Here is a 27,885-nt window from a genome sequence, read left to right as displayed (position 1 = left end):
CACCATGCCAAGGCTGCTCCCCGGCATGGGGCTTTGAGTCCACTGTGCTCCAAGGTGCTGCTCTCCCTCTGTGGCAGGGCAGCTTGTGCCTGTATTTCTCGCAGCCCCTGGGAAGACTGGCCTTCTTTCTCACTCAATGGGGTCTGTGTGCATGCGTCTAGTGTGATCAGTGCTGCCTTCAATGCTTGGAGCAACTCCGTGCCCCTGTCAGTTTGAAAGAAAACAAGTTTTATTCTTTGTCTCTTGATTCCCATCCTTCTCCCATAAAAATAACTATGTATCGAGGCAGAACATCCCAGTCTAAAGATCTGAAATGTTCCAAAATCTGAAACTTTTTGAGCTCTGACATGATGCTGGATTCAGAATTTTGAAGTATTTCAGAGTTTGGGTGGTCAGATCAGGGATACTTAACTGATTAAGTCTGAGAAACATTCCAAAATTCAAAACATCCCAAATGTGAAACACTTCTGATCCCAAGTACTTCAGTTAAGGGGTTCTGAACTGAGAAAATACACTATCTTCTCAGCACCTAGAGACAGAGGGGCAACAAAACCCTCAATACTCCTTCTATCACCAAGAAACCATCCGACCAAGGGAGAAAACAAGTCTGTACACTCTCCTCTCTCCCTCTCCGTCTCCCGCTGTCTCTCTCTCCCAATTAATCTCAAGCAGCTACTGTTCTGAAGCCTGACAGCAGTTTACATACAGAAAGGAAAGCCTGGGGAATGTTTCCAGAACTATCATCCAGCAGCCCCCAGGCTGATATGACCCACCTCCACCCTGCACATGCTTCAGGGCCCCCTGGTCCTGGCATCTGCCTCACACAGGGCAGCAATCAGCTCGGTCCACTGTCCTCTCCATCAAGGCCTTTTCCTAACAGGCCCGTGTTCCATAAGTACTAGTGGTACGCACCGGGCAGCCAATGTAAGCAGAGTTGTGCACACCGGGGGGCCGCTTGTATGTGCCGTCACTGTCTGTGGTGATCAGTCTGTCCTTCTCAGCATCAGCAGGGCAGCCGTTGACCTGGTGTTTCCGACGTGGCTTAGGAGAACGTTTTATCCGTGAGCTGCCAGGAAAATCAGACATTATCTTCATAGGAAATAAGCCTTCTTGCTGCTGGCATAGCCAATGATCACTGAATAACGTCTAGGTGTCTGCCATGTGCTGGCCACTATAGGAAGCACCCCAGAGGTACAGACACAGTTGCAGCCACAGTGTGGGCCTCGAGGACCAGACTTCTCAGCCCACAAAGACAAAGGAACAAGCTGTACTCCTGACACGGTTTCTCACACACAGTCAGAAGAGGGAGAGGGAGAGGTCAGCTATTATAACCCATGGCTACAGGGGCCTGCAGTGGGTCTGGAAGAAAGTAGATCTGAGGCCGGGAGATGCCGCACAGATGCTGGGAGGAAACTGAAGCAGATGACGTGTTAGGTGGAAGGCGACCATTCACCTAGCCACACTTCTGTGTGACTGGCCAGAGGGAAGACTACAAAGGAGAGGCGGGCTCGCCCACTCCAGGAGCACAGGTTCCACACTGCAGGCAGCAAAAGCCAGCTCAGGTTTGGACACAGAAATACACAGATAAGAGGAGTAGTGCGTAAAGACCCACATCTGCCTCAGGGGCAGGAGTATGGAGGAAGGGGAAGGTGAGACTCAAGACTGAGGCAGCTGCATGAAAACACTGGAGACCCACAGCCCCACCTGGCGACTCCAGGGATGAGAACATTGGCAGTGAAAGGGGTTGCAGGGGGAGGGAGAGGACAACCAGCTGCCAGGCAGCTACAGAGAGGCTGGTTGGAAAAGGAAGAGGTGAAAATGGTTTTAGGCATGGAATGAAACTGAGAAGGGACCAGGCCCTCCTCACCAAGGCCTCCCACTACACAGCCTTCCTGGTAAACCTCTGTAATGGGCTCTCAGAGACTTTCGTGGGAAAATGCATGGGGCCTTTCGTAACAGTGTCCGCTAGACGCAGAGGGGGACCAGGTTCTGTGGTCCTCTCCCAGCTGCCCACCTCTTCCGGGGCTCTATGAACACCGAGGGCACGCTGGCCGTGGGGTCCAGGATCTTGTCGATCTGCATCTGCGCCCTGCGGTACACGCGGTGCCGCTCCTTCGTGTCGCCCGAGGACAGGTCGTCCACCACCGGGAACTCGTAGTGGCCGCGGCGCTTGGCGCGCAGCCGGATCTTATTGCGGTGGTGCTCGATCTCGGACTTGTGCCGCAGGGCCGTCTGAATCTGGGGGGGATGGAGAAGCAACCCAGATGGAGGGTTCTCAGAGGTTTCAGGGACCCTCCTCTGCAAAGCCTTTCAGGGAGGACTATCTCTCCCCACTCTAGGGGAGAGGGATGCACCCACAGGAGTGACAGGACGGCCTGCACCCAACGGGTGCACACCAGCTTTACACCCAACCCTGCTGAGGGGTCCTGGGGTTCCATGTTCTCCTTCCCAAAGCAGGGAGAAAACTCACTCAAACCTTGGAAATGCATCAGGGACACCTTAGAAGATACTCTGTACTCTAAGAACAAAATAAGTATTTTCTATACCAAATAATATCACTACTTGAGAGAGTTTTAAAGTATTTGCATTAAATACTTTAATGCAAAGTATTTAAGTATTAAATATTTAATACTCACTGATAATAAACCAGCCCCTGACCCCCATCCCCTAAAGACAGAAGGATCACACTGGCCATGGACACCCTAAGGCCAGTCTTCAAGAGCTAGGGGGACCTGGATACCGTGGCTCACACCTGTAATCCCAGCTATTCAGGTGTGGGGATCTGGAGGATGGCAGTTGGAGGCCAGCCCTGCCAAAATGTTAGCAAGACCCCATTTCAATCAACAAGCTGGTATGGTGGCACACACCTGTGATCCCAGCTACACAAGAGGCATAGGTAACAAGACGGTGGTCTGAGGCAAGCTCAGGCAAAAAGTCAGTAAGACATCACTAACTTTTATAAATTAATATGGCAGTACACGCCTGTAATCTCAGCTATGCAGGAGGCATAGGTAGCAGAACCATGATCTAAGGCCTGCCTGGGACACACAGCACCAGACCCTATCCAAAAAAAAAAAAAAAAACTAAAATCAAAAAAGACCTGGGGACATGGCTCAAGTGGTAGAGCAACTGCCTAGCAAGTATAAGGCTCTGAAGTCTCAAGTTCAACCCCTAGTACTGCCAAAATATAAAAATAAAATAAGGAGCGAGAAGAAGCTGCAACAGGGCAGAGCAGGGCTTTCTAAGGGCAGCGGCTCAGGTTTCTGAATTAACTCTCTTCTGTACAATGGCCAGTGCAACTCCAGGTCCTGCCCAGCAGCTGATCTTGAAGTAACGACCCCAGTGCTGTCCATGAGGCAGACTTGTCAGGGTGGTGCCTTTAGTACACCGTTCAACGCCATACCTCATTCTTTAAGCACGCAGCAAATTGGAAGGAGAGGTTTTCATTAACACGAGCGAATACCTCCTTGTTGATTTTGTTGGTTTCTGCCACACGGTCAGCCAGGACAGGGTGCTGCACTGAGGGTACTGGGATGGGCTGCATGGCGATCAGCTGGATCTTACTAGGAACCCGCCGGCTGGCCTCAGAAGGCCTGGCAATCCTGTCCACGTGCTCGAAGATGGAGGCCGAGGAGTGTTGCTCGTTCCCTGAACTGGGCAGCTGGGAACCTGGGACGGAAGGAGAGCAAAGCAAACAGTAGAGTCACCCTACAGAAAAAGCAAAGTCAAAATTGGGGATTATTCTTGAAAGAATCCCCAAACTGGGCCTCAGACAAAAAAAAAAAAAAAATAGCCCCCTACGCTGGTGCCAGAGTACTTGACATTTCTCAACTTGACCTTGCACGGTCTAGATTCATGCTGTCTCTTTCAGCATCATTAAAAATTACAAATACCCTCAGGAAAAACATGAGGTAGTCATTACAATCCTGTGTCAAAAACTGCAGTGTCTTGTGTAAATGTGGCTCAAATCTTCTGAAAGGGGAGGAGGAGCCTGAAGTTGCTCAGAAACTCACAAAACTTTTAGAAGCAACTTTTCAGCAGCAATAAACTTCGCTGTCAGCTGGGAGGGACCTGGTGGGAGTGCTATCAGTTCACTGAGAAAGCAATGCCACCCACATAGCTGGGACCACAGGCACATACCACCATACCCGGCTTTGTTGGTCGAAATGGAGTCTCACTAACTTATTGCCCAGATTGGCTTCAAACCTCGATCCTTCCAATCTCCACCTCCTGAGTAACTGGGATTACAGGCATGAGCCAGCACACCTGGCCTCCCTTATACTTTAAATCACCTCTAGGCTACTTACAATTTTTAATGCAATGCAAATGCTATATAAATTGTCACAGTGTATTATTTAAGGAATAATGACATGAAAAAAGTCTGTACATGTTCTGTATAGACATAATCTTTTCACGTTTCCAAACTGTACTTGGTCGAATTCAGAAACCACAGCTCGAGAGCTGACTGTACTGCTGAGAAAACAAAAGACAAGGGGACTGTGAGCATGCAGGTGACCAGAGTTAATAATGAGTGCTTTGGGTTTTTCACTTCTGATATAGAAAGCAAAGGTGAAGAAGCAGGAGAAGAAAATCTTGCTGCCTGGAGAGGATTTGTTCCCATTTTAAAAGAGATAAAAAGGGCACTTAAAAATGGTTAAGAGGATAAATTTTATGTTAATGCACCGCTCACTACAATGTTTTTTAGAAGTAATTAGACCTGTGAAAAAGGAGAAACTTAAATGTGTAGGAAAAAAAAGAAACACTTAAAATGTTAAAAAGAGACTGGATCTTGGTATAATGGGTGATTTTCTCCAATTTCTTATATTTCTGTAATGAGGATTTTTTTTCTACTGAGTATTACATGTTGTAGAAATAATCCCTATTAATTTTTAAAAGAAAACGAGAGAGAGGAAGAAGGCAGGCTGACAGGACGGAAGGAGCTAGTTAGTCATACTAAGATCAGCTAGTGCCTTCCCTCTGAACAGCCACTGTCACCTCTAGATCTTCTGAAATTGTTTTAAAATAAATGGCCAGCAGAAGTGCTGAAAGCAGGTAGAAACTCTTTATAAACAAAAGCCAAAGGCTTGAAACCTCAAGGACAAGTGAAAAATTACAGCGGTTTCTCCTCAAAATAAAAATGATAGAGTTGGCAAAGCATTAAGAAATTGTATGTGTTATTTTACATAAAGAATGTATGTCCGTGGTGTGTAAGGTTTTGTAGTGCCTCTCAGTTTCAATTGCATTCATTTGTTATTCCAAGCAATTAGAAATTATTTATATAACTGGATTCCAGTTATTCTTGGGTTTTCTTTCCCTGCCCAGCCTTGGAGGGAGGCTGAAGGTGCAACACAAGCCTGGTTGGGCACCTCCATTCATCCCCTGGTGGCTACTCAAGTTGCAGGCATAATTCCTAAAAGGGGGATTAGTGACACTGCCAGATAGGCTGACCCAAACTTCTAAAGGAATGTCAAATGTCACAAAGGGCAGCCCACTAAGCTACCAATAAAAGGGTCAGAGCACTGTCTACCAGGGTGGCAGAGAGCTCCAAGTCATTTTTGAGTCTCAAGAGTAAAGGCCCCTCCCCTTGTGCTGTGTCAGGTCCCACCTGGCTGCAGCCCACGTCCTCCCCACTGCAGCCACAGAGCCTCATACTGTCATTCACAACCTGCAAAGCAGGAGACACACAGGCCTCAGGCTTCTGGACAGAGCAATGGGACTAATGAAGGAGAGGAACAGAAAATCCTCTAGTTTCCGTGCAGTCTGGGACCCAGCCCTTCCAAATGGCTGCAAAGTGTTTTAAAATTTTATACTAAATTATAATATAAATTATGGTATGCATGATACAATGTTCTTAAAAACGACCTGGATAATAAGACAACGAATGCATAGAGATTAATGCTTCGTGAATCCTGCCTTAAGGCAAACAAGGACTTTGATGGAAAATGCCTTTCTCCCCCAACACTGGTTTTGAAAAAGCAGTGATTGAGGCTCATGCCTACAATCCCAGCCTGCCAAGACCGAGAGAACTGCAGTTCAAGACCAGGTCAGGAAAAACTTAAGAGCCTACCTGAAAAATAACTAAAGCAAAAATGGGGTGGGAATGAGACTCAAGTGGAAGTGTGCCTGCCTAGCAAGCACGAGGGAGGGGCCCTGAGTTCAAATCCAAACACCACGAAAACAAAAACAAAACAAAAAAGCAATGATAGAAATTACACCACACAGCCAGTAGATATACTATACATCAGGGTGACTACAATTAGTAACAATATATTGTATATTTTTATATAGCTAAGAGAATAGATTTTAAGGATTCTCACCACAAAAAAAAAATGATAATCGTGCAAGTATCTCATATGTTAAATAGTTTGATTTCATCATTCTGCAGTATGTACATGTATTAGAATGTCATGTAGTAACCTTAAATATATACATTTTTATCTTTCCCACTAAAGATAAATACAACTCCTAAAAGAAAAGAATACATTTCTGCTTGTTAAGAAAAAAAGAAAAGGCCACAGTAAAGGACTGCACAGGATAATGTCATCCAGGCAGGATGACAAGGATAGGCGTTACTGAAATGCTTTAAAGAAATGTGATAACAGTCGAACCTCCCCATTACTAATGCTGGCAGCCCGGTCATACCCCAATCCAGGGTCACACTTATCTTGTCTTCTTCACTGAACCCCAGCACCTAGTGCACCCCAGGCACTCAGTGAGCCCTGCTGGATGATGACTCCATGACTACAGCCCTCTTGACTTTACAGATTCTGCTCCTGCAGAGGCCTCTGGAGGCTGCCCAAGTGAAAGGCAGGACTGCCTTCATCACTTTAGAAATGAGCACTCCAAAGTGACTTGAAAAGACCTCATGTTACATGTATTCAATCTGGTTAACTATGAATTTGCTTGGCAAAGTCTTCAGTAGGTGCAAAAGTCAGTGTCATCTTAGTTCCCACATGAAATCCTAGAACTTAGAGCTTGCAAAACTCAAGTTAATAAAGTTCTAACTACTCAAAAATCACACACAGGCACCCAGTGAAGGGGACAGAGCAAACACTCAGCACTTCACAACAGTTTCCTACCTGGCATATTTCTGATGACAAGGAAGAGAGAAACTACACTTAGGCAGAGACGGAGCAATGGCAGCTCAGTCACACCCTCAGCAGAAGGCCTGGTGCCTTCTCTCTCACCTTTCTCTTCACCACCTCATAAAGGGTGACCAAGGCAATGAGACTTATCTCAACTGCAATGACTGTCAACATGGTAGCCTGTGAGTAAGTCGTCTCTGCAGGGTTCAGGGATGATCACAAGAGTGGCATCATGGTCTAGTCACCATCTGAGAACAGCTAGCTGAACAGGAACGAAGTACACCTCAAATTTACCAAAACAGAAACAGTGGTCTAGTGGCCTCCTCCAAGCTTCCACTACAAGCAGCTGGTGAGGGGATCTTAAAATGCCCGATTACAGGGAATGGCTATCAACCATGCCAAAAAGCCAAACGCAAGCCGGTGGCTGTGCTGCATGTTGTAAGAGGGAGCGGTGGTCCCAAGGCAACACAGAGGAGGGTTCCAGGATGGCTCTCAAGAAACCTCCTGCCTCCACTAATTTTCATTTTATATCACGTGCAGCCAAAAAAAAGGATTTTTATGTAAATTATAACATATTCAAGTCGGGTATGGTGGCATATGCCTGTAATCACAACACCCAGGAGGCAGAGGCAGGAGGATGTCTCCATCCAAGGCCAGCCTAGGATACACAGCTAGTTCAAAGCCAGTCTAAGTGACATACTGAGACCCTGTCTGAGAAAAAAAAAGGCTGCAGATGTAGTCCTGTTGTAGAACACTTACTTATCACATGCAAGCCCTTAGGTTCCATTACCAGCAAAACCCTCGGCCAAAAAAAAAAAAAAAAATTCAAAAGCTATGATTAAAAACTTAGAAATTTTAAAAAATATTAATAGCTATTATTACTTTATGGTACTGGGGATTGAACTCAGCCACCTCCTGCTTGCTAGGCAGGCACTCTGAACTGGAGCCACACCCTCAAGTCCAAAAATTTCAGCCTCTTTTTCACAGGGTACTTAACAAAGTTCTGTGCAGGTAATGAAGTATCTTTATGGCAGCATTAAAGCTATCGTCTAATGCTGTTTAAGAAGGAAACAAGTGGGCGCCGTGGCTCACGCTTATAATCCTAGCTACTCAGGAGGCAGAGGTTGCATTTTGAAGCCAGCCCTAGGGCAAATAGCTCTGGAGACCCTCCCTCTCTCGAAAATACCCAACACAAAATTCATGTGATAGCACACCTGCCTTGCAAATGAGAGGCCATGAGTTCAAGCCCTAGTACCTCCAAAAAAAGAAAAGGCAACAGAAATTTTAAAAGTGAACGATATTTATAGTAAGAAAACCATCTCTCTGAAACATGACACAATGCCCAGATTCTGATGTCTCTTGCAATTATGACAGCAGTGCCTAGGCACCTGGTGCTCCCAGGAAGCTCTGACTCATTTCCCCTTCTGGTCGGTCTCAGATCAGTCTCAGATCTCAGTGCTTGGATTCTGAATGGACGCTGAGGGTGGTGTTTGATTTTTGTAGTATTCATCATTGGATGTGATACTAACAGCGAGATTTTCTCAGATAAGTAATTAACAGAAATTATAATCGAGAGCTCTTTTATTTTTTTCCAAATCTTTCTTTCCCAGGATGAAAACTAGACTTTAATCCTGTCATCTGAAACACAGCACCTGTTACCATGGCGATAAATAAGTCTGAAGAGTCTGTGAAACAGGATCCAAAGAAAAAGTTCTTCCCTTAAGATTATAAAAGAACCAGCTGGAAGGAATTTCAAGGATGGGCCAGTTCCGTCCCACAGGAGCCTCAAAAGGGAAGAAACCCACAAGGCCACAGCATGTCAGGCACACAAGAAACCCTTGGGCTTTGGTCCAAAGTATCTTGATTCATCAAATGCAGTTCACTCTGTGCTGCATTTTCATACAAAGATTTTTATGATTTAAAAAAAGTAGGTATAAAATTACCACTAAAAAACTCACTCTTGGGACTGGTGGAGTGGCTCAAGTGGTAGAGCGCCTGCCTAACAAGTGTGAGGCCCTGAGTTCAAACCCCAGTACCACTAAAAAAAGAACACCAAACTAAAAAACCCACTCTAAAGTGGAACAAGGTGGCTTGCCTCTACAATCCTAGCTATTTGGGAGATTGGCAGGATTGCAGCTCAACGTCAACCCAGGCAAAAAGTTAGTGAAAACCCCACGTCCACCAATAAGCTGGTGTGGTGGTGTGCACCTGTTATCCCAGCTACACGGGAGGTATAAACAGGAGGATTGAGGTTCAGGCCAGCCAGAGTAAAACTGCAAGATCCTACTGGAAAAATAACTAAAGCCAAAAAAAAGGGCTGGAGACATGGCTCAAGTGGTGGAGTGGCTGCCTAGCAAGTGTGAGGCCTTAAGATCAAACCTAGTACTGCCAAATAAATAAATAAATAAACAAACAAATAAATAAAAATAAAGGCATCCTGAGGCTTCCCTTATCTTTGCATTACAGAAACACAATCCTAAAACATTAATACATCCAATACAACAGCTGAATAAGCACATTTACTCAACAGAACCTATTAAACTAAAATCCAGCAGCCCTGCCATCCCTCCAAAAACTGCTCCCGAGGCTAGGGAAGCCTGAAGGCATAGTTTTGTTGCAGGGCATGAGCCCCTTAGAGTGGAAGGGAAGTTTGTCCTCCTACCTGGCCCACAAAGCTCTATTTGTCTCCCAGAGCTAAGCCATCTGATCACACCAAACTAACTCCCGGGAGAGATATCAAGGAACAGGACCAAACATAACGGGTGTGGACCTACAAAACCAACTTTCCAAAAGTGATGGCTGTGCCATCCTTGCATTGGTTCCTAAGAAAGTCACAGTATTCTGTGGGCAATTTTAAGGACTATAGTTTCGGTTCCGTTTCTCTTTGTCCTTCTGGCAGGAAAATTATTTGGACCCTAAATTTACAATGAAATGAGGTTACTAACCTTAAAATGCACCTCAATGAGCCCCTAACCTCTACCATAGTCCCTCCTCTCAAAGCTGATGCCAATACAATGTTCACTGGTGACCATCAATGCTGAGAAATTCAACATGCAAGTGACGACTATTCCACTCAGTAGTTTCCTTTTAAAGGGACAGGGTAATGCCCTGGCCTACGGGAATCTCATGACGGCTTTTAACATGGAGAACAGGAGAATGACCGACCACTCTGTGGGACTCTGTGGGCCTTGCCCTCGTGGGCCGCTGCTGGCAGCTTATCTCCTGCATCCCTCTCACTGGATTCCTCACTGACGGTTGAGTCAGCATCTGAGGGGGAAACTCTGTAGACACAAAACAAATTGCAAACATTAGAGAAGCAAGAAAGAACAAAAAGAAAAAAGGTCACATTGTTTTGGAAGTCAGGATTCAAATAATTATTTCATGGCACAGCATCTTCAAGGATCACATCGACAGCACACAGTTATCACACCCTGAAGACAGATTAACACGGCTTATTGAACCGCATTTCAACAAATGCTAGAAAACTAAGTGCCAGAGTTGGGGAGCTACTAGTGCCCAAGGCCCAATATCTGACCAGGGTCATTTCTGACAGGTATTTTGGGCCCAAACTGGATCAAAGAGAATCTGAGATTCTGGCCTTGTTTGGGGTCAACTGGACCTTGAGAATCTCTAGGAGGCCAGGGCCAGTGTAGTTATGCAATCAGTCCAAATAACTCCAGAGCTCTGGAAGACACCTATTCTTACAACTCCAGGCCAATGACCCCTACTGAGATTTGATTCTGTCTATATATAAACATCAAGGGTATCACAGCACTCAGGTTGCCCCAGGCTGGGAAAAATTCTTAATCAGTCAACAAACCCATCTCCTTGGGCTCCCCAGCCTCTCAGTAATGTGAAGTGCCAAGACATTCTGGTACCCCTGAGCGATGCTAAGATATTACACAGTCATCCTTGTTATCTATGGGGCATTGCTTTTAAACCCTCATGGATACCAAAACCCATGGATGCTCAAGTCCCTTAAACAAAATGGCACAGTATTTGCACATAACCTAAGCTCACCCTCCTGTTTAAATCATCTCTAGGTTACTTCTAATATTTAATATATCATGAATGCTATGTAAATAGTTGTCATATTATATTGTTTTGGAAATAATGACAAGAAAAGGTCTGTACATATTCAATACAGGTGCAATTCTTTTTCCTAAGAACTTCTGATCCACAGTTGGTTGCATCCAGGGATGCAGAACTGAGAGCACAGGTCATGGAGACAATGTGACTTAATGTTTATGATGAGGCTAGTATGAGAGAGAAAAAACATTTCATAAAATTTTACTGCATGTCAAATCATCTTTAATGATTTGATTTATTCTTAGCCTGCAAAATAATTAAGCAAACAGCATCTCTCCAGATAGTTCATTTTCTTTCATAAAGATCATGCTCTAAAATCCATTAAATTCTGAAAACTAGGCCAGACCCCTGGGGTAGGTTTTCTGATAAGACAGAAATGATGGCACTGTTTTGAATATTGGAATGGACACCTGCTCTTTTGCTCTTCACAGCAAATCTGGAGCTAGAGCTCTAACACTCAAAGGAAAGCTGATAATCTGAGACTTCTGTAGCCAAAGCCTGATGGTACTATGAGCTTAAGTCAACTCCACAAAACCTGATCCTAGGCTCTGTCACATCTAACACAGTTCTAACCTTCTCGCAGGAGCCTGGGGTGATAAGGGACTTCATGGTAGCAGGGAAAATGAATAAGCAATTCTCCATGTGCTCTAGTTTAACACACAGAATTGGAACTAAACTGGAAGTATATGCATCCTGACAGGGAGGAAGTGGTGGAGAGTCCCTTGCAATGTGCTTATAAGGGGAGAGCATGGGCAGCCACAGGAAAACAGAGCAAACAGTAGGACGTGATGAAGGTCAACTGCAGACAAAGCAGTGATGTCATGGCCAGCCATGGGCATAACAAGCAAAAGCAAAGAAGCCAACACTGGTTGAGTGTGGGTCATGCAATTTCTATACATTCTTTCTCATTTACCTCCACACGGCCTATCACACTCAGCTGAGAACATATACACTTGAGCTGGCCAGTCCTTAATCAAGTCTGAGGGCCACTGCCAACCCATCACACATGGTGATTACTCATCCTGAACACTTAGGGAAAGAAACTGTACAGTCTGCTCTGGCAGCCCAGTTGAGTGGATAAAGAACACCCTTGGATCTGTGTGTGACTTTGGGCAAGTCAACAGTATCCCAGCTGCAAACCCAGGGCAATACTCACCATCAACCCTTCTGATATTAGAAACTGACAACCTGAAAACAGAAACATGCTCTGCAACAGAACAATCCAGAAAGCCCAATAATGACCTTCCTCTGTGGCGGATGTTCTTAGACGGAATCTTTGACTTGGGGCTTGGCACATCTCCATTTTCAGAGGGTGTGGTGTGGTCCTTCACAGGTCCTGGCAATGGTGCTGGCTCATGAATAATCAATATGTCGTCTTTATTGTGCTGGCCCAGATGCTGCTTAGCAAAGTCGAAGCCCTTCACACTAGGAATCTGCAGCTAAAACACACACACACACAAGCACATGCACACACATGCACACACAGGCACACACACACAGAACAAGGTGGTTAATGTGAGGAATCAGGACTGTGATGAGAAGCTGAGTGGGTTAACAAAAGAAACAAAACCTCTGACCCCAGACTATGCTGGCAGTGCCACCAACCCAATTTAACCAGTACAGTTGTGCTTATGAACAGAATTTGTGACAGATGCTAGCAAAAGATTAAACAAGAGTATAAACTATCTAGCAAGAGCACAGTATGAAGGCCATTACAAGGCAGCACTGGCCTTGTTGTCACAGTGGCATACCATGTGCTGAGAGATCAGCAGGGTGAGACATTCTTTATAGGGAAAGGGGGTCTTGAGCCAGGCCTTGAAGACTTAGAGATAAAAGGAGTACACTACAAAGAGCATGTTCTAGATGGTATCATGTCAAGGACCAGAGAATACTCGAGGCCTAGAAGAATGAGGTCATGCTAGCTGCACTGAAGGGGGCAAAATGCAGTGGCACTGAGTGAGAGAGAGAAGCCAGCCAGTACACAGAAGACTCCAAATGCCAGCTTCAAGAGCTCACCCTCTGGAAAATCAGAAAACTGCTAAATATTTCTAAACAGGCAGATTTCTAAAATCCAAGCAGATGGAACAGGAGAGGCCAAAAAGACAGACTACTAGTGCTTTGTGTATGAAACCAGGAGCACTAAGAAAATGGGAAAGAATGTTCAGCTCTTGAAATCAGGCAAAAAGAACTTGAAACCAAGCAAACATGAGAGATAAAGGAATACCAAAAAGCCAGTAATGACCTGAAAGTTTTAGGCAGGGCAACCCGAACAGCAGAAGTAACAGTAAGGGAAAAAGGTGAGTCATGAAGGGATGATGCCTGGAGCAGATAAAATGACAGTTTTCACTTTCAATGTGCTTAGTTCTAGATGACAGGGAAGGCCACAAAGGAAAGCCACCTGGTGAAGCTGGAGACAGAGGACAATAGCTTAGGGGAACTATAGGCTGAGAGGTGACAATGAAAGCATCTGTACAGAGGTGACATGCAGAGAAGTTGGGAGTTTTTTTGAGATAAATACAAGTTCTATGGATAAAATGTTGCAGAACATCTAAGTTTGGGACTGAGGAGAAGAAAAGAACGCAAGGAAGAAATTAGATGACTTCAAAGAACAGAGGAATTTGGGAGTTCAGTGTAATAGAAGCCAAGGGAATAAAGGACTTCTAGAAGGAGTGGTCAACAGAAGTGATGGCAGCATAAAGCTGAAGGGGAAAGGGATCTTCAGGGAATGTCCACATTCACACTGGTGGGTGCAGTCCTCCTCCCCAGGCACATGCAGTCCAACCAGTGCCACACCCTCCACTAGCTGCACCTGCACCAGGCTTCAGCTTCTTAGCCTGTGGTGAGGTAAGAAGGACATTCAAGGCACCCAGAGACATGGTACATTTTTGAAGATACCGTTTTGATGACACTAAAAGGTCCAGGAGTGGGCATTAGCAGTTTCCATAAATCCAGCCTACGAGGACTGGGACATAAGAGCTGTCTAGAGAGGTCTTCTCAGCAGGAAGCCACATGCAAACAAACTAAATCTTCGGGCTGTGCCCATATCTACAGATCGTTCTATCTGCTAAAAGACGACAGTCACATAGGGCTCAGGAGTGGTCTCAGACAAAATACTGTACGTAGAAACAAAAGGTATTGTGATATCTGTGTTTCTTTATGCACAAAAAGTGACACCAGAAGCTCAGGTCTCTCTAAGGATAAACATCCAGGGTCCGTGACAGAAGAGAAGCAGTCAGCAATAATAATTTACGTCAGCAGAGGGAGACAAAACTTACTGTAAAGATGGTTTACAGAGCTGCTCAGAAACAAAAGGCACATTCTCTAACTAAGGAGCTCCTGTTAGAAGAGCAGGCCACTGGACCACTTGCCCCTAGGCTCAGGAACACTGCATGGCAAATGATAAACCACAACCTGCCTCTTGTCACCTGGTCTACCTGGACCCCTAGGGATGGGCAAATGTTTTCCTAGGAGCAGGCTGCCCTTTGCAGGGACCAAATCGCAAATGCACATACTTTTAACTCCAAGTGCCTTTCTAGAACTGCCCTCTCCCACCTTTAACAGTCCTGTTTCCATCTTTCAGAAGACAGCCCCTCCATGCCCCTTACCCATGCGACAGCTTCCTGGGTGGTCTGTCCAGAGGTGTAAAAACCTCTGGGTCATCAGATAAAGTCAACTGAAAATGCTTAGCAGATCCCCTTCATCAAGACACAACAAGCCTGTGGTGTGGCCTCTTCTCCTGTCTTACATGCATTTCTTTAAGGGAGAAATATGGCCAAGAAACAGTATCATTCAATCCACATGGGATGCTGTGAACTCGATCTGCGGAGGAGGTGGTAGGAGCAGGGATGTTTCTATTTAACAACTCCACTTGCACCACCTCCCAACCACCAAAGAATGCCTCACTCACCAGAATAATCAATGAGAAGAAAGCAAAGAGGGCAGCAGTGAGATATCCTGAAGGCACAGTCTCATTTCATTCCAGGAACACACTCATGACAAGTCTCTGTGCTTTCCCTCTCTAGCTTAATAGCGGGATATAGAAGATGCCCAACAGTATTCTGGGAAATACCAAAATGCCCTAAAGTGCAGGCCAGCTGCAAGTTCACCACCCCCAGCAGTCCCAGAGCTTGTCAAGCACCTTGTTCACTGGGCTGTGGCCTGAGTCTTCAGGCCATATTTGTCAAAGGACAAAGGAGTAGAAATTTCCACGTCTATTTCTAAAAGATCAAAATTACTATTTCAAAGCAACAGTAACAAGTAACAGAGCTAAACAACTGTGCACTTCTTGAACATTTACTCAGACTTGGAAGGTATTTCATTAGCTTCTTTCAAACAATTACTGGACACTGCCAGTCTATGTTCAGGTCACTTAACACAAGTCTCTTTCTCAGTATCCCCCCCAGACCCTCCTCTGCTTGTTCATTTGTTGTCCTTGTGACTTATTACAGAGTGATGTATTTGGATTCCACTATAAATAATGTACTTAACAGCAATCATCGATATGCCTTTTGGAAATCACACACTTACTAGTTCAAACTTTTTCCTCTTTTGTTACAAATTTCCACAAAGATTCATCTGCATTCTGAAAAGCAAAGCATCTATGTATGAATGGGTAGAAGAATTAGGCAAGCCAGAAAGAAACACCTGAACTGTAAAAAAATCAATTCCATGTGATTAGGATGTTTGACATGCTGCCCGAATTTATAAGATAAATATTATTTCCATCTTGAAATTACAAATCCACCTACATAATTCTCAAGTGTCTATCTGTTGAACCTTCTTTAAGATAGCTAGAAATTGAAAATTTGACACCAGTTACTCCTAGCTGATGATAAAAAATCCTAACATGAGCAGTTTCCAATTTTATGGGGTTGCTTTACTCCAGCTGTACCTCCTTTTAGCTCCATAAATAAAGTACCTCTAAGTGAAAGAGTAACAGATACAACCAACAGTCATCTAACCACACAGCCATCATTTAATAAATCTTGCTAAAATCCTTTTTGGTATATTTCCCAGTAAGAAAGTATATGCCTCTAAGGATTGAACACCAATCTCATTTACATGTTATGGGGTTTACTTTAACCAAACTGAAAGAGGAGCAACAGATTGGCCCCTGTAAGGAAAGGCCTCCAAAGGGACTGATGTGAAAATACATATAGCATCTGCCTCTACAAGTGCCGTCCACATAACCCAAGATGAAGCACTAAATCCTCCCTCGAGAAACCTTCAGGGCTCATGCAAGAAACAAACATGGAAATACATGCGAAATGTACTTATGAAATACTTCATAAATGCCAACATAATATGCAAATGAGATCAGCAGCATTGTCATTGCTGTTGGCTGATGCAACACCAAGCAATTAACATAAAAAGCTGAGCCCTTGGGCATCAGACACAGCCATAATGTCAGATACAGTATTTCATACGTTTGAAACAAGATGTGACATGTGGTAGACCCTCAGTAAATACATGATGACTGAATGAACTTCAGAAAGGTCAGTTGAAGCACCAAACTTACTGGATTTTATGAGGAACCAATAAAACATTTTATGTCATAAATGAAAAAGACAAGCCCTGTTGCCTTATTGTTGATTCTAACTAATCTTTAAATATACCCACTAGAGCCTTGTACTGCTCACTGGCTGGGTAAACCACTACCTTCTACAATAGGAACTGGGCAACTAATCTATGCTTATATACAGAACAAAAGCCTTGTGCACACAGGAGGAAAAAATGAGAGAAAACAGTGTCCCTCCCCCAATTATGGAATTCGCTCCTTTGTTTTATCACTACTTTTTGGAAAAGTATAACTAGTTTTTCCACTTCTTTTTTGTTTTTTAATCTAGGGTTAAGTGTGGCTGGCTTTGCATCCCAGCTTCCACATGCAGCAGAGGCTTCAATCAGTATTTCATAGAAGAGGAATCAGGGTTAATTAGAATCTTCAATATTCCTATTAGGCCCAGTTATTTCTGAACAAGGATGGCTCTTTTGTTCTTACTATATCATTGAGGGGACAAGCCACATTGTCTCTGCCCCACTGGAATGCATCAATGACAAATGAGGGAGGTCTACCCAAGCAGGTCAGCCAAGTAACTAGAGAGATGTCTGATGAATTTTAAAACCCTTGGGCCATAAATAAAATCAGGCCCAGATGGAACAAGACACAGTAAAGTCCCCAGTGCTTAGGTTAGCCTGACCCCCTAGGAAAGGGCAGTTAAGATGACAATAGAAACCACAAAGCAAATCCCAGAAGTGTCTGAATAAAAATTGCAATTAAGTGGAGAGTGCCATTGTAAGCATTTGTTTATTTGATTGATGTAATTTGTGGAAAAAAAAAAAACCAAAAACAAACCCACAACCACCACGCTGTTTCCATTTAGAAAGTGAAGACAAGGTCAAGTTATGGCCATCTGTTTGTCTTCAGCACTCCAGCATGGGACCTTGTGGTCTTGGAGTTGGGGGAGCAGCACTCCAAGATTCTCCCACCCATAGGCCACAACATCAAGTTGGTGTCAGCTGATGGGGTGAACAGAGACCACCTGCCTTAGATGCTACGTGTCACAGAAGATCCTCAAAAACTCTGATGGTAGCCAATGGGGATGGGCTGAGTTTGGTGGGTAGGAAGAGCACCCATCAAGCATCTCTTCAATTTACTGTTTGCTCTGTCTTTCCAAGTAACCACTGCAAACAAAGTGTCCAAGCTGCTCCCTCTGCCCAAAACCCTTTGATGGCTGCTCACTGCCTATGGCACCATCTCCAGCCCTGTCCCTGTGCTGCAAGCCTGTGGAGCCTGGCTATGCCCTTCCTTACAACCTTCTTTCCAGCTTTCCTGAGCCACTCCCAGCCCCGCTGCAGGCCACATCACCTCCTCAACTTCTCAGCTCCAGCCCAACATCACCTGCTCTCAGAAGGCAGAATCACCAGCCAGAAAGTGATTCCACTACACGTTACCAAAGCCCTGGAAGGCAGAGTTTACACGTGACTTGTGTTTGTAATTTAGCTTAGCTTGCCTGGCTTAGGAGTTTGGAGCCCATGATCTGTGGCAGCTCTCTCTGGCTGCCTGCAGTGCCAACTTTAAGAACAATTGAGGGTGCCAGCCCTCAACTGTTATCAGCATGGGACAGTTTCCTTATCAGAAGGGGACAGTTTCCTTATCAGAACGGGACAGTTTCCACAGGGCCCTCAGCATCCAGCCAATGTTAGTAGTTTAGGTAATTAATAGTAACAGGTGATGACTAAGGTAAAGATACATGGGTTTTTCCCTTTTATTACTGGAAATAAGAAAGAGGCCTGTCTCAAAACATTAGATGGAATGGCCTTTCCCTCTTATAGTTCAAAACTAAACTACTCTCAGACAGCCTAAAGAGTCTCCTCATTACAAGGGAGGGGGCGGGGACTGTGTGTCAGATTTATTGTCTCCAGATGTTTGCAGCTCTGGGATTTGCTGAAGGGTTTTGGAGAGTAACATAAGGCAGCACTGAGGCAGGGTAAGCGGAATGAAGAAAGAAAGTAGGAAGCCACACAGACAGGAAAACAAACCCTCGTAGGCACAGGGAAGGAGAGTACCTTTGTAGACTACACAGAGGAATAGGCTACAGGTCCTTCACTACTGCCCTACATCCCTGGAAGTACCTGGGAGGTGAAATGGTTGTTTTCAAACTAAACCAAGATCATGGTTTTCCTATTGCAAACCATGACAAGGTCTACACATCAGGTCTCAGGGTCAGCAAAACAAGACAGGGCCCCTGAAGCCTCAGCAAGATCTTGCTTCCTGATGCAGTCACCACACATGGATTCTCTTGGGGATCCCCCAGCAGAAAACTTGTGCTGCAACAAGGCAGGATAAATGTATATGCGGAGCCTGTCAGCCCTGAAGGAAAAGAGCAACTCTGAGGGCTGCGTATGCCAACACTTCGAAGTAAAAGTGAGAGGAAAAGCTTGGGAAATATCCTGCTTTCAACCCAAGAGATGCTGACCTTTGAGTTCACTGAAGTAACGGATAACGAGCCAGCTAACACAATGAGTGTGTATGTCAGGGAATACGGACCAAAAAGACCTAAACCCATAACCATCTACACTGGTTAAGTCCCCTGTAACAATACTCTTTCACCAGAACAAAAACATTTCCTCACCTATTGTTGGTCTTCTTGCAGTGAAATTTACACAATGAACCACTGAGTGTGTCAGGCACTTTTTTCCATGCCATTCACCATCATAACAATAAAAACAAACAACCTTAGTAGACTACATAAATAATAAATGAAGATAGGTAGTAAATACAATATTAATACAATAGTAATAAGATGCTTCTATTATATTTGGTAGCCATAAGCTTGCAATTTAATCAAGGTTTTGATTAAATTCTGGGTTAATTCACAAGAAAAAGAAAATATTCTTCATTTACCTTTATTGAAATAAATTTTAAAATAAAACTTATTTTTGCATTTAGCAGGTTGAGGATTGGAATATGCAGAATTTTTTGTACTGAGACATAATAAACTTAGAAGGTTACTAAGGTAACCCACTATTCCTTGCTCTTTTGTCTTTGATTTGCTTATTCTTATCAAACTTTTAGAGTAGAGTGAGTCCTCTGAATGTGAAAGATTTAGAGAGGGTGTGTGTTAATTAATACAGTACACTGACTGCCACTTTCTGTTTCCTTGGTAACCACAGTGAGTGAAATGCATGCTGGGCTAAATGTCTGCAGCTGGTCAGTTCTTCCCTAGGACTCTGCATGGTTTTGTTCACACCAGGTGAGCTACATGCTGACCCAAAGTCAATTTCTTTGCTGGGAAACCTGTTAAATATTGTAGAAATTGTTGAAACATACATGTGGAAAGAGAATTGCTATTTCTATAAAAACTAAATTGAATGTTTTGGAAAGACACATGAAAAAACACGCTGCTGAAGAGATTGCTGTCAAATTGGGTGTAGGCGAATTGACTTTAAAAAACTGCAGGGGGGCGGGGAAAGAAAATGGAAGGAGGCATTGAAAAAAATCTAGAGAAATTTGCACTGAGATTGCTTTGCTCTTCTCTAAAGCAAACCAAACTGGAAACTGCAGCTGATTCACATGGGTGTTATTTGTTTCAAGAAAAACCATACAGAGCTCTTCTTGGCAGCCCTGACACTTAAAACCAGAAAGAACTGGAGTATGTGGAAAGATTGGCAGGTAAATTCCCACTAATATATTTGAAGTTAAAATGTTTAAGATATGTATTATCAATTTTTAATGAGTAAGTGGTCTTGATCAAGTAACCAGGTGGGCTTCCAACACGGTGGACACAAAATAAGGGAGTCGTCTAGTGGACTTGTATATAAAAAACACAGAATATAGATCTGAGAAAACCTCTCTTGGCTCCTGTTGTCTGAAGACATCCAGGGATGAAACAGATTAGAATTTACAATGAGTAAATGAATATGATCTTCAACTGACCCTGTCAAAATTAAATCACAGTAGATCTTATGAAGGAAAAGGCCACCACCATTAGAGCCGGGAGATTCCTTTAATGTTTTTCAGTCTCAAGAACCTAAAATCATCTCTGCCCCACAGGTAGCTTATGTGAACAGTGTGAGGTTGCCACTTACCTTCTGCCGCTGCTGAATGTTGGCCACAGTGTCAGGTTGAAAATCCAGCTTGTCGGTGCGACAGAGTTTCCAGTACAGGATGACAACGATCACCATCACCACCAGCACTGGGATAACCACGCCGACAATGACCCACAGGTTGTTGCTCTGGGACTCTGGAGATGGCCTCTTCACCTTGTCCACAGCTGCGGATGAGGAAGTAAAGTCTCTCAGTAACGCCTCCTTAACTCACCTACTGAGCTAAGACTGATTGTACCTTCCTCCACAAGAAATACAGAAAGCCTCTGTCATTCAGTTCAAGACAAGATTATGCATTATAATCTCCCAATGACAAGAAATGTGACCAGGCAACACATGCAACATGTTACACACAGAACACATCAGGGATCATGATGACAAACATGATGCATCTACAGGTATATGGCTAATTTAATGACAAAGCTAGGTTGATTCTAGGGCTCCTGACTTCCCATCTACTGTACTAGTCCACTCCTAAATTCCCACCGTGGGACATATCCATACCAAAAACAGATCTGGACAACTTTGTTCAAAAGTGGTCAGGCATCCCTATCTGTAGGACCAGCATGTGGGAGGCAGAGGCAAGAGGATCATGAGTTTGAGGTTAGCTGGAGCTACAAAGTGAGTTCAAGGCCAGCCTTGGTTACAAAGCAAAAGTGTCTCAAATAAAAGGGGGGTAGGGTTTCTCTTCCAAAATGAAGAGATGAGCAGCTACATCTCCAGAACACAGGTGTGCACACTGTACTCAGTGTAGCAGGAACCCATACCTTCCCAGGTCTTGTGAGAGCACAGGAGCCAGAGCTAGGAGTTCTGGGAAAGAAGCATGCCCCTTTCTCTCATCACTACTAGTCTCTCTGCTTATCTACAAAGGTTTATTAAGAGTGCCAGACATCGTTCTAAATGTGAGATAAAATAATGCACAAACAGACAAGCCCCTCAAGGAGCATGGCCTTAGGAGGAGGAGAAACTATCAAGGAAGTGAATCACTAAATAACGCAGTGTACTACTAGTGCTATGGACAACTAAGAAGCAGCATGAATGCACGGCCATTGGTCATTTCCACCTTGGCATCTGAGAAACGGTAAAGATGGAGTTGTTCACAGCAGCATCAATCATGATCGCCAAGGTGGAAGCAGGCCAAATGTCATTAACAGGTGAATGGATACACAAAATGTGGGCCACCCACATGACAGAGTATCACTTAACTCTTAAAAATGAAGGGAATCATGATGCCTGCTGCAGCACACATGAACCTTGAAAGCACACTAAGTGAAAGATGCCAGACACACAAAGATAAATGTCGTAAGTCCATTTATATTAGGTACCTCAAATAGCACGTTTAAAGATGAAGAAAGAAAAAGTGTTGGGGGGTGGGGGGCAGAGGGTGGGGGCGGGGGACAGCGGGGAGAAATGACCCAAATAATGTATGCACATATGAATAAATGAATTAAAAAAAAAGAAAGAAAAAGTGTTTAGCAGAGTATGGGGTATAGAGAGTGGAGACAGTTGCAAACACTGTGAATGTAGCAGTAATGCTGCTGAATTACAGACTTACAAATGGTAAATTTATGTTAAGATTATTTTACCACAATTTTTGGGTTTGTTTGCTTTTGAGTTTTTTAAGACCGTGTCTCACTATTTAGCCCAGGCTGGCCTTGAACTCAAGATCTTCCTATCTCTACCTCCCAAGTACTGTGATTATAGGCTTATATCACCACACCTGGCCAGAATTTTTTTCCAATGATAAAGATGATACTTAGGTCTTTCTAAAAGGAGCTTCACAGTGTGTGTTTGGAAACTGAAGTCCTAATCACGTGGCTTATGGGCACTACCTTCATTCCTCACCTGTGACTCTCCCTCAACCCTTAAAATGTGGGTTTTTATCAAAACTGCTTTATTTAAGGTACCAGGTATCAATTAAAGCAAATCTACTCCTTTGGAATCTGCCACTCCCCATCCACTGCCATGCCCAGCCATACCCACCTCAGCTCCTCATTCCTTGGACAATCATGCTTCAACACCTCTGTCCCCCACCCCAATTTCCTTCACTAGCTCCTTGCCCCCCTTGCTCCCAGGATGGCCCTGCACCCCCTTGTTCTCTGCTCATCCTCTCGTAGGACCTGGGTCCCCATAAGGCCCAGTGCTTCTCACACTCAGATCCACTCACTAAACCCAATGTCCCTCATCCCAGAAGGCTACTTCATAGAAACCTTCCCTGACACCAATCTCTCCCTTGTCTAAGTTCTTTTGCTCTTGTCTCTATTATTCTTTTTTAAATGCTTCCAATTATATGAATATATCAGTTTGACACCTGCACCCCTCTGCTCATGAATCTAGCCACAGCATCAAGTCTTGTCTTCTCAACCACGTCTTCGTCATCCTGGGCAGGGACTAAGTCTTATACCTTTCACTTCCTACTGTAGCCAAAACCTGCTATGGGATCAAGATGTATCTGCTCGAAGACGTAGTAACATAAGATTCTTGGTGCAGCCTTAAGTTTGGGTGAGTGACAGAGAGAGAGCAAGCTTTCCAAATCAAATAGACTGTGAAAAGGGACAAATTAGAGCTGAGAGGGCAGAAGCCATGGGAAAAAGTGACAAACTAGTAAACACTTGTACTTTAAAATTCTGCCTGTATACAATTTACATTTGCAGCTCATTTTGCATAGAAACAATTGATCACATAGAAGCAATGGCAGCATTAACTGAGGAGCAGAGAGAACTGAATCAGAAAACCTGGAGAGGCAGACAGGATCCTCCAGGCCTCTGGTATTGGCTGAAGCTCCCTCCTACCACCAACCCTGAGCTCCTAGGATGGTTGCCTGTGGGGTCGCCCTCTAACTGAGGGAGGGGAGGTACAAGACCTGAAAGGTGGTCATATCCCGCTGCAATCCACCATGTTTAAAACGTCAAGCAGAGTGAGGCCCTGCTCCCACAACTAGAAGGTCCCAGGAAAGAATGTCACCGAGTGCTTTTGTCATCATTTTCTCACTGCTTTAAAACAGAACACACTAATATGACGTCCTATCTCAAGTACACCAGCACAGTCTGCCAATGGTGTCAGTTAAACTTCCCGATCATCTCCCACCGAATGGAGAAAGTGCACCCATCAGCCCTCATCCTGGCCAGTCTCCAGGAGCAAGACTAGTTTCACAAAGACCCTTCCACTACCGAGGATAATTTCAAAGCTGTCATGCTTAAAAACGGCTTGGTCTCCTCTATGTTCTCTGTAAAAAGTCTTTCAATATTTTCTGACGTTGACACATTTTCTTACTCATTTACTGTGGGAGAAAGCTTCACTGTGCTCTCTCAGGGACTGCTCTGGATTGTGGAAGAAAAATATTCATGTTAAAATAGCAGTCTTACTCATATTTAAAGAAATAAGCTCTTCCAGGCCTCTCCTTTTTCTTCCTTTTAAATACGTACCCAAAATCTGAGAGTTGGAAAAAAGGCACCAAAAGCAGCCATTGCTAGACAGGCAGGGGCCAAGTACCTTCCAACAATAATAAAGAAATATCAAAATACTTCTAATTTGTGGAGTGGTGTCAGGACAGGGTGGGAGAGAAAAAGGATTGAAAAGGGTAAGGATCAAGGACTTCTTTGTGTTAAAAGACCCTAAAGGAAGCCAATAAACCCACAGCACACCTCCCAGCTTCCTGAGTGACTCACCGTCCCCACCGACACTCAGAATATGACATCGAATGTGTTGGAATAAAAACAGAACAAGCACATTATTTTACCTAAGACAAAATTTTTTAAAAAGAGAAATAGTACAGGGAGTAAAGGAAAGGAAATTAAAGTTGATATAAGGTACTGTAACTCACTATAACCCCGCAAATATGAAATGCTAGGGTAGGAAAAACAGCAGCCACAGCTATAAGCAATGGAAATAAGCAATAACAAAGAAGGTCTCAGCAAACGAATGTAACTGGCACATTCTGTAAGTGGCACTTCAGACTAAGGGCTTAAAACATAAGTCTACCATACCCACATTAGAATACTGCAAATGTAGAGCTCACTGTCAGAACGTGACTGGCTTTAGATCTCAGCACAGCCCAGATAATACACCTCCCAGACTTACGCTGGGCAATAGCGCCTTGAATTCGGTACCCCAAGATAATGGCTGCTCTCTGGAGGTCTATCTTGTTGATCAGATCTGAAGACTTGACTGCACTGAGTCTCTCTCCATCTTGATCCTCCACAAAGTAGATGAGCTGCACAGGGTTATCTTCTCCCTCCAGCCTGGACACATTGACCACCTGAGAGATAACAAAAGCCATTAGCATTGCAGGAGCTCGTGTTTCCAGGTGCTCTTTCTCAGGCCAGTTAATCCTAACTGGATTTGTTCCAGTCCTCATAATAAACTCCTTACAACAGCCAGAGTCCCAGAATCACCATGTGCTCTCTTCTTGATGGGAAGAGGGACAGTTAAAATGCAAGTTCCTCTGTGCACAGTAACAATTGTGCTTTCTCTTGTTCAACATCTTCTCTGCACAATGGGGCCAGTAGGATACACAAAGCAGAGGGCTGGCAAGTCTGGGCAGTCTAGAATTGTTACTGATAAGCTCCAACATGCCCACGTGTCATGAGAGGGCGCTGCCGTCCACCGTTCTGCCCAATCTCTTCTTTAGCCTATTAGCATTTCCCCTCTCATCCTCAGTGCTAGTAACATACTGGACTAGGTACTTCTTTGACATGGTGAGTATTAAAGGGAAGTTATCAGCATCCCTGTCCTCTATCCATCAGATACCAGTAGCGACTGACCCAAAAAATGTCTCCAGGCATTCCCAATTGCACCCCTCAGAGACCCACAGGTCTAGGGATAATAAATCTACAATCTTGTGCATCAAACAGAAATTTGATTTATCTCAAAACTTATCTCTCTGTGTGTGAAAGGGCAGTCCTTTCACGTTAGTACTTTGGAATCTTGAATGCTTGGTGTTATCAAAGCACTGCACTAATCCAGCATTTTTCATTACTCTTAGTTTTAATAACATGCAGCCCTTGTATTGCCCCTTTAGACTCCAGCAAAACCCAGGGCTGCAATCCTGAGAAAAGAATCAACAAACCCTTGTTATTATTATTGTTGTTGTGCTGGGGGTACATTCAAAAAACCCTTTATTTTACACATGTGATTTGAATTTTTAATCTGTACATTTGCCATTGGCAAAACACAGCTTCTACTTCCATGTGTATGAACGTGTGACACCTCCCTATGTTCCAGGCACTGCATCTGGACTCCTCCTTCACTATAGGAAACTTCTGGTAAATTCAACAATTTCATAATTTCACAGGGAACTCCCTCATACAGGCCATGCCCAAAGATCCTTAACAACATGGGCCCAAATTCTTAGCCGTCAGAATGTTCATCATACTTGACCCTGAGAAGGCTCACTTGTTCTCCCCTCTGCTTGCTATTTTGAGGCCCATTTCCTGACAACATCTCCTCCCCAACCACCGACTCCCTCCCCCATGACTGTTATGTAGTGATTAATTTTTTATTAGCCTGTACAATGAAATACTATCAAAAGACTACTAAAAACTAAGTAGACTGCTTTCACCCCTCCCTGTACCTACATGCACATTTATTTTATTAAAAAGTTCTGATAAATTGGAGGCCATGATGTTAAGTGAAGTAAGCCAGGCTTAGAAAGACAAAAGCCACGTTTTCTCTTATATGAAGAGGACAGATCCAAAAGATAGACATACACACAAAATCAAACCTGATCACATACAAACTCCTATGTAGGACATGTTTATAACAGTGCAACTACTCTATGGAATTTGGGGGAAAAGGGAAAGGAAAAGAGAATGATAGTCAACAATATCAAAATACACTGTATCTGTGTAAGTAGAGGATATAAGATATGTATTAAAAGCTGTTGAAAATGGGGGTGAAATGGAAGGGATAAGGGACAGTAATGGAAGGGCTGAACTGACCAAAGTAAAGTACACTCACAGTGGGAATACTTCGAGAAACATCTTTGAACATTGACTTGGAATTAATAATGAAAGACAGGATTGTAAAACAGATAGTGGGGAGGATACATGTGGGTGGGTGAGGGTGAATGGAGGAGATGAAGGTGAGGGAATATGGTGAATGAGCTTCATGTACAAACACGAAATAGAATGATGAAACCTTTTGCAATTGCTTTAAGTGGGGGGGGGGGAAGGGCTTGAGGGGGAAGGAGATGGTGGGGACAAGTTAACCAATATACAACGTAAGGTTATTCTAAATTTTCACAATGAATCCCCCGGTACAATAAATACATTCTAATAAAAATGGAAGAAGAAAGTAAGTTCTGATAAACTTCTTGGAAATCTCAACACCAAGTATCTAGTGATAACCACTTTGATTAAAGACTCTACAAGTTTGTCCAGTCTGACATAACAGTCACCGAGTCTAATTCCAGCATCCTTTCCAGGTGACTGGTAACTGAGGTTGCATCCGGAAGAACAATAAGCGCGATATCACCAAGTCAGCACTCTGGGTAACATTTTCAATTCCATTTTAAAATGTTTCTCACTAAAATCACATGAGCATTACAGAAATCATATGGGTTGAACCTAGGGCCTGGAGCTTGCTAGACAGGCACTCCTCCACTTAAGTTGCACTCTCAGCCCTGCGGTATGCTTTTTGTTCAAGGATTACTCTCAATTTATTAGTTTTCAAATTATTCTTAGTTTTTAAATTTCTCTATCGTGTTGCATCTGGAAAAGGAACTATTTTAGAAACTTAAGAATAACATTTCTGGGAGGAGAACAAAGAGCAATGCTAAGAGGAAAACATCTGGTGAAACTGCTGGAGGATGAAGACACCACTTCCAGACAAAAACTGCCACCCTGCCCTGCCCCAAGTCTCTCTTGCATCTCTCTCTAACACCTCCATACACCCACCTACCACCCCCATGCTTCTGAGTTTCACCCTGGTGTCCTGTTTCTAAAATGCCAAAGCTCTAAATACCACATTCTCCTAGCCCTCCAAGTCAGCAGTTGGTAAAGAAAAGAAAAGAAATCTACATTATCCGAGTGGAGATGGGAATAATGGTTCCCACCTCCCGAGTTCTGTGAGTATGAACATTTGTAAATGGGTCACTCTTCAGTGC

General features: G+C 43.9%; 1 protein-coding gene across 2 annotated transcripts in view; it reads right to left on the bottom strand.

Annotated features, from left to right (window-relative positions):
* Positions 1-27,885, bottom strand: part of Kiaa1549 (KIAA1549 ortholog) — a 143,534-nt gene that overhangs the window by 41,740 nt on the left and 73,909 nt on the right. For both annotated transcript variants that reach the window (XM_074062225.1, XM_074062226.1), the window contains exons 9-15: positions 24,861-25,038; positions 20,763-20,947; positions 12,417-12,613; positions 10,251-10,366; positions 3,464-3,669; positions 2,015-2,238; positions 913-1,066 (exon numbers count right to left, since the gene is read on the bottom strand). In XM_074062225.1, the coding sequence (XP_073918326.1) occupies positions 913-1,066; positions 2,015-2,238; positions 3,464-3,669; positions 10,251-10,366; positions 12,417-12,613; positions 20,763-20,947; positions 24,861-25,038 (1,260 nt within the window). The remainder of the gene's footprint in view (positions 1-912; positions 1,067-2,014; positions 2,239-3,463; positions 3,670-10,250; positions 10,367-12,416; positions 12,614-20,762; positions 20,948-24,860; positions 25,039-27,885) is intronic.

Source organism: Castor canadensis, chromosome 2, assembly GCF_047511655.1.
Source record: "Castor canadensis chromosome 2, mCasCan1.hap1v2, whole genome shotgun sequence".
Taxonomy (NCBI): domain Eukaryota; kingdom Metazoa; phylum Chordata; class Mammalia; order Rodentia; family Castoridae; genus Castor; species Castor canadensis.
Note: the sequence above shows the minus strand (reverse complement) of the source record. Positions and strands in the feature narration are given on the sequence as shown.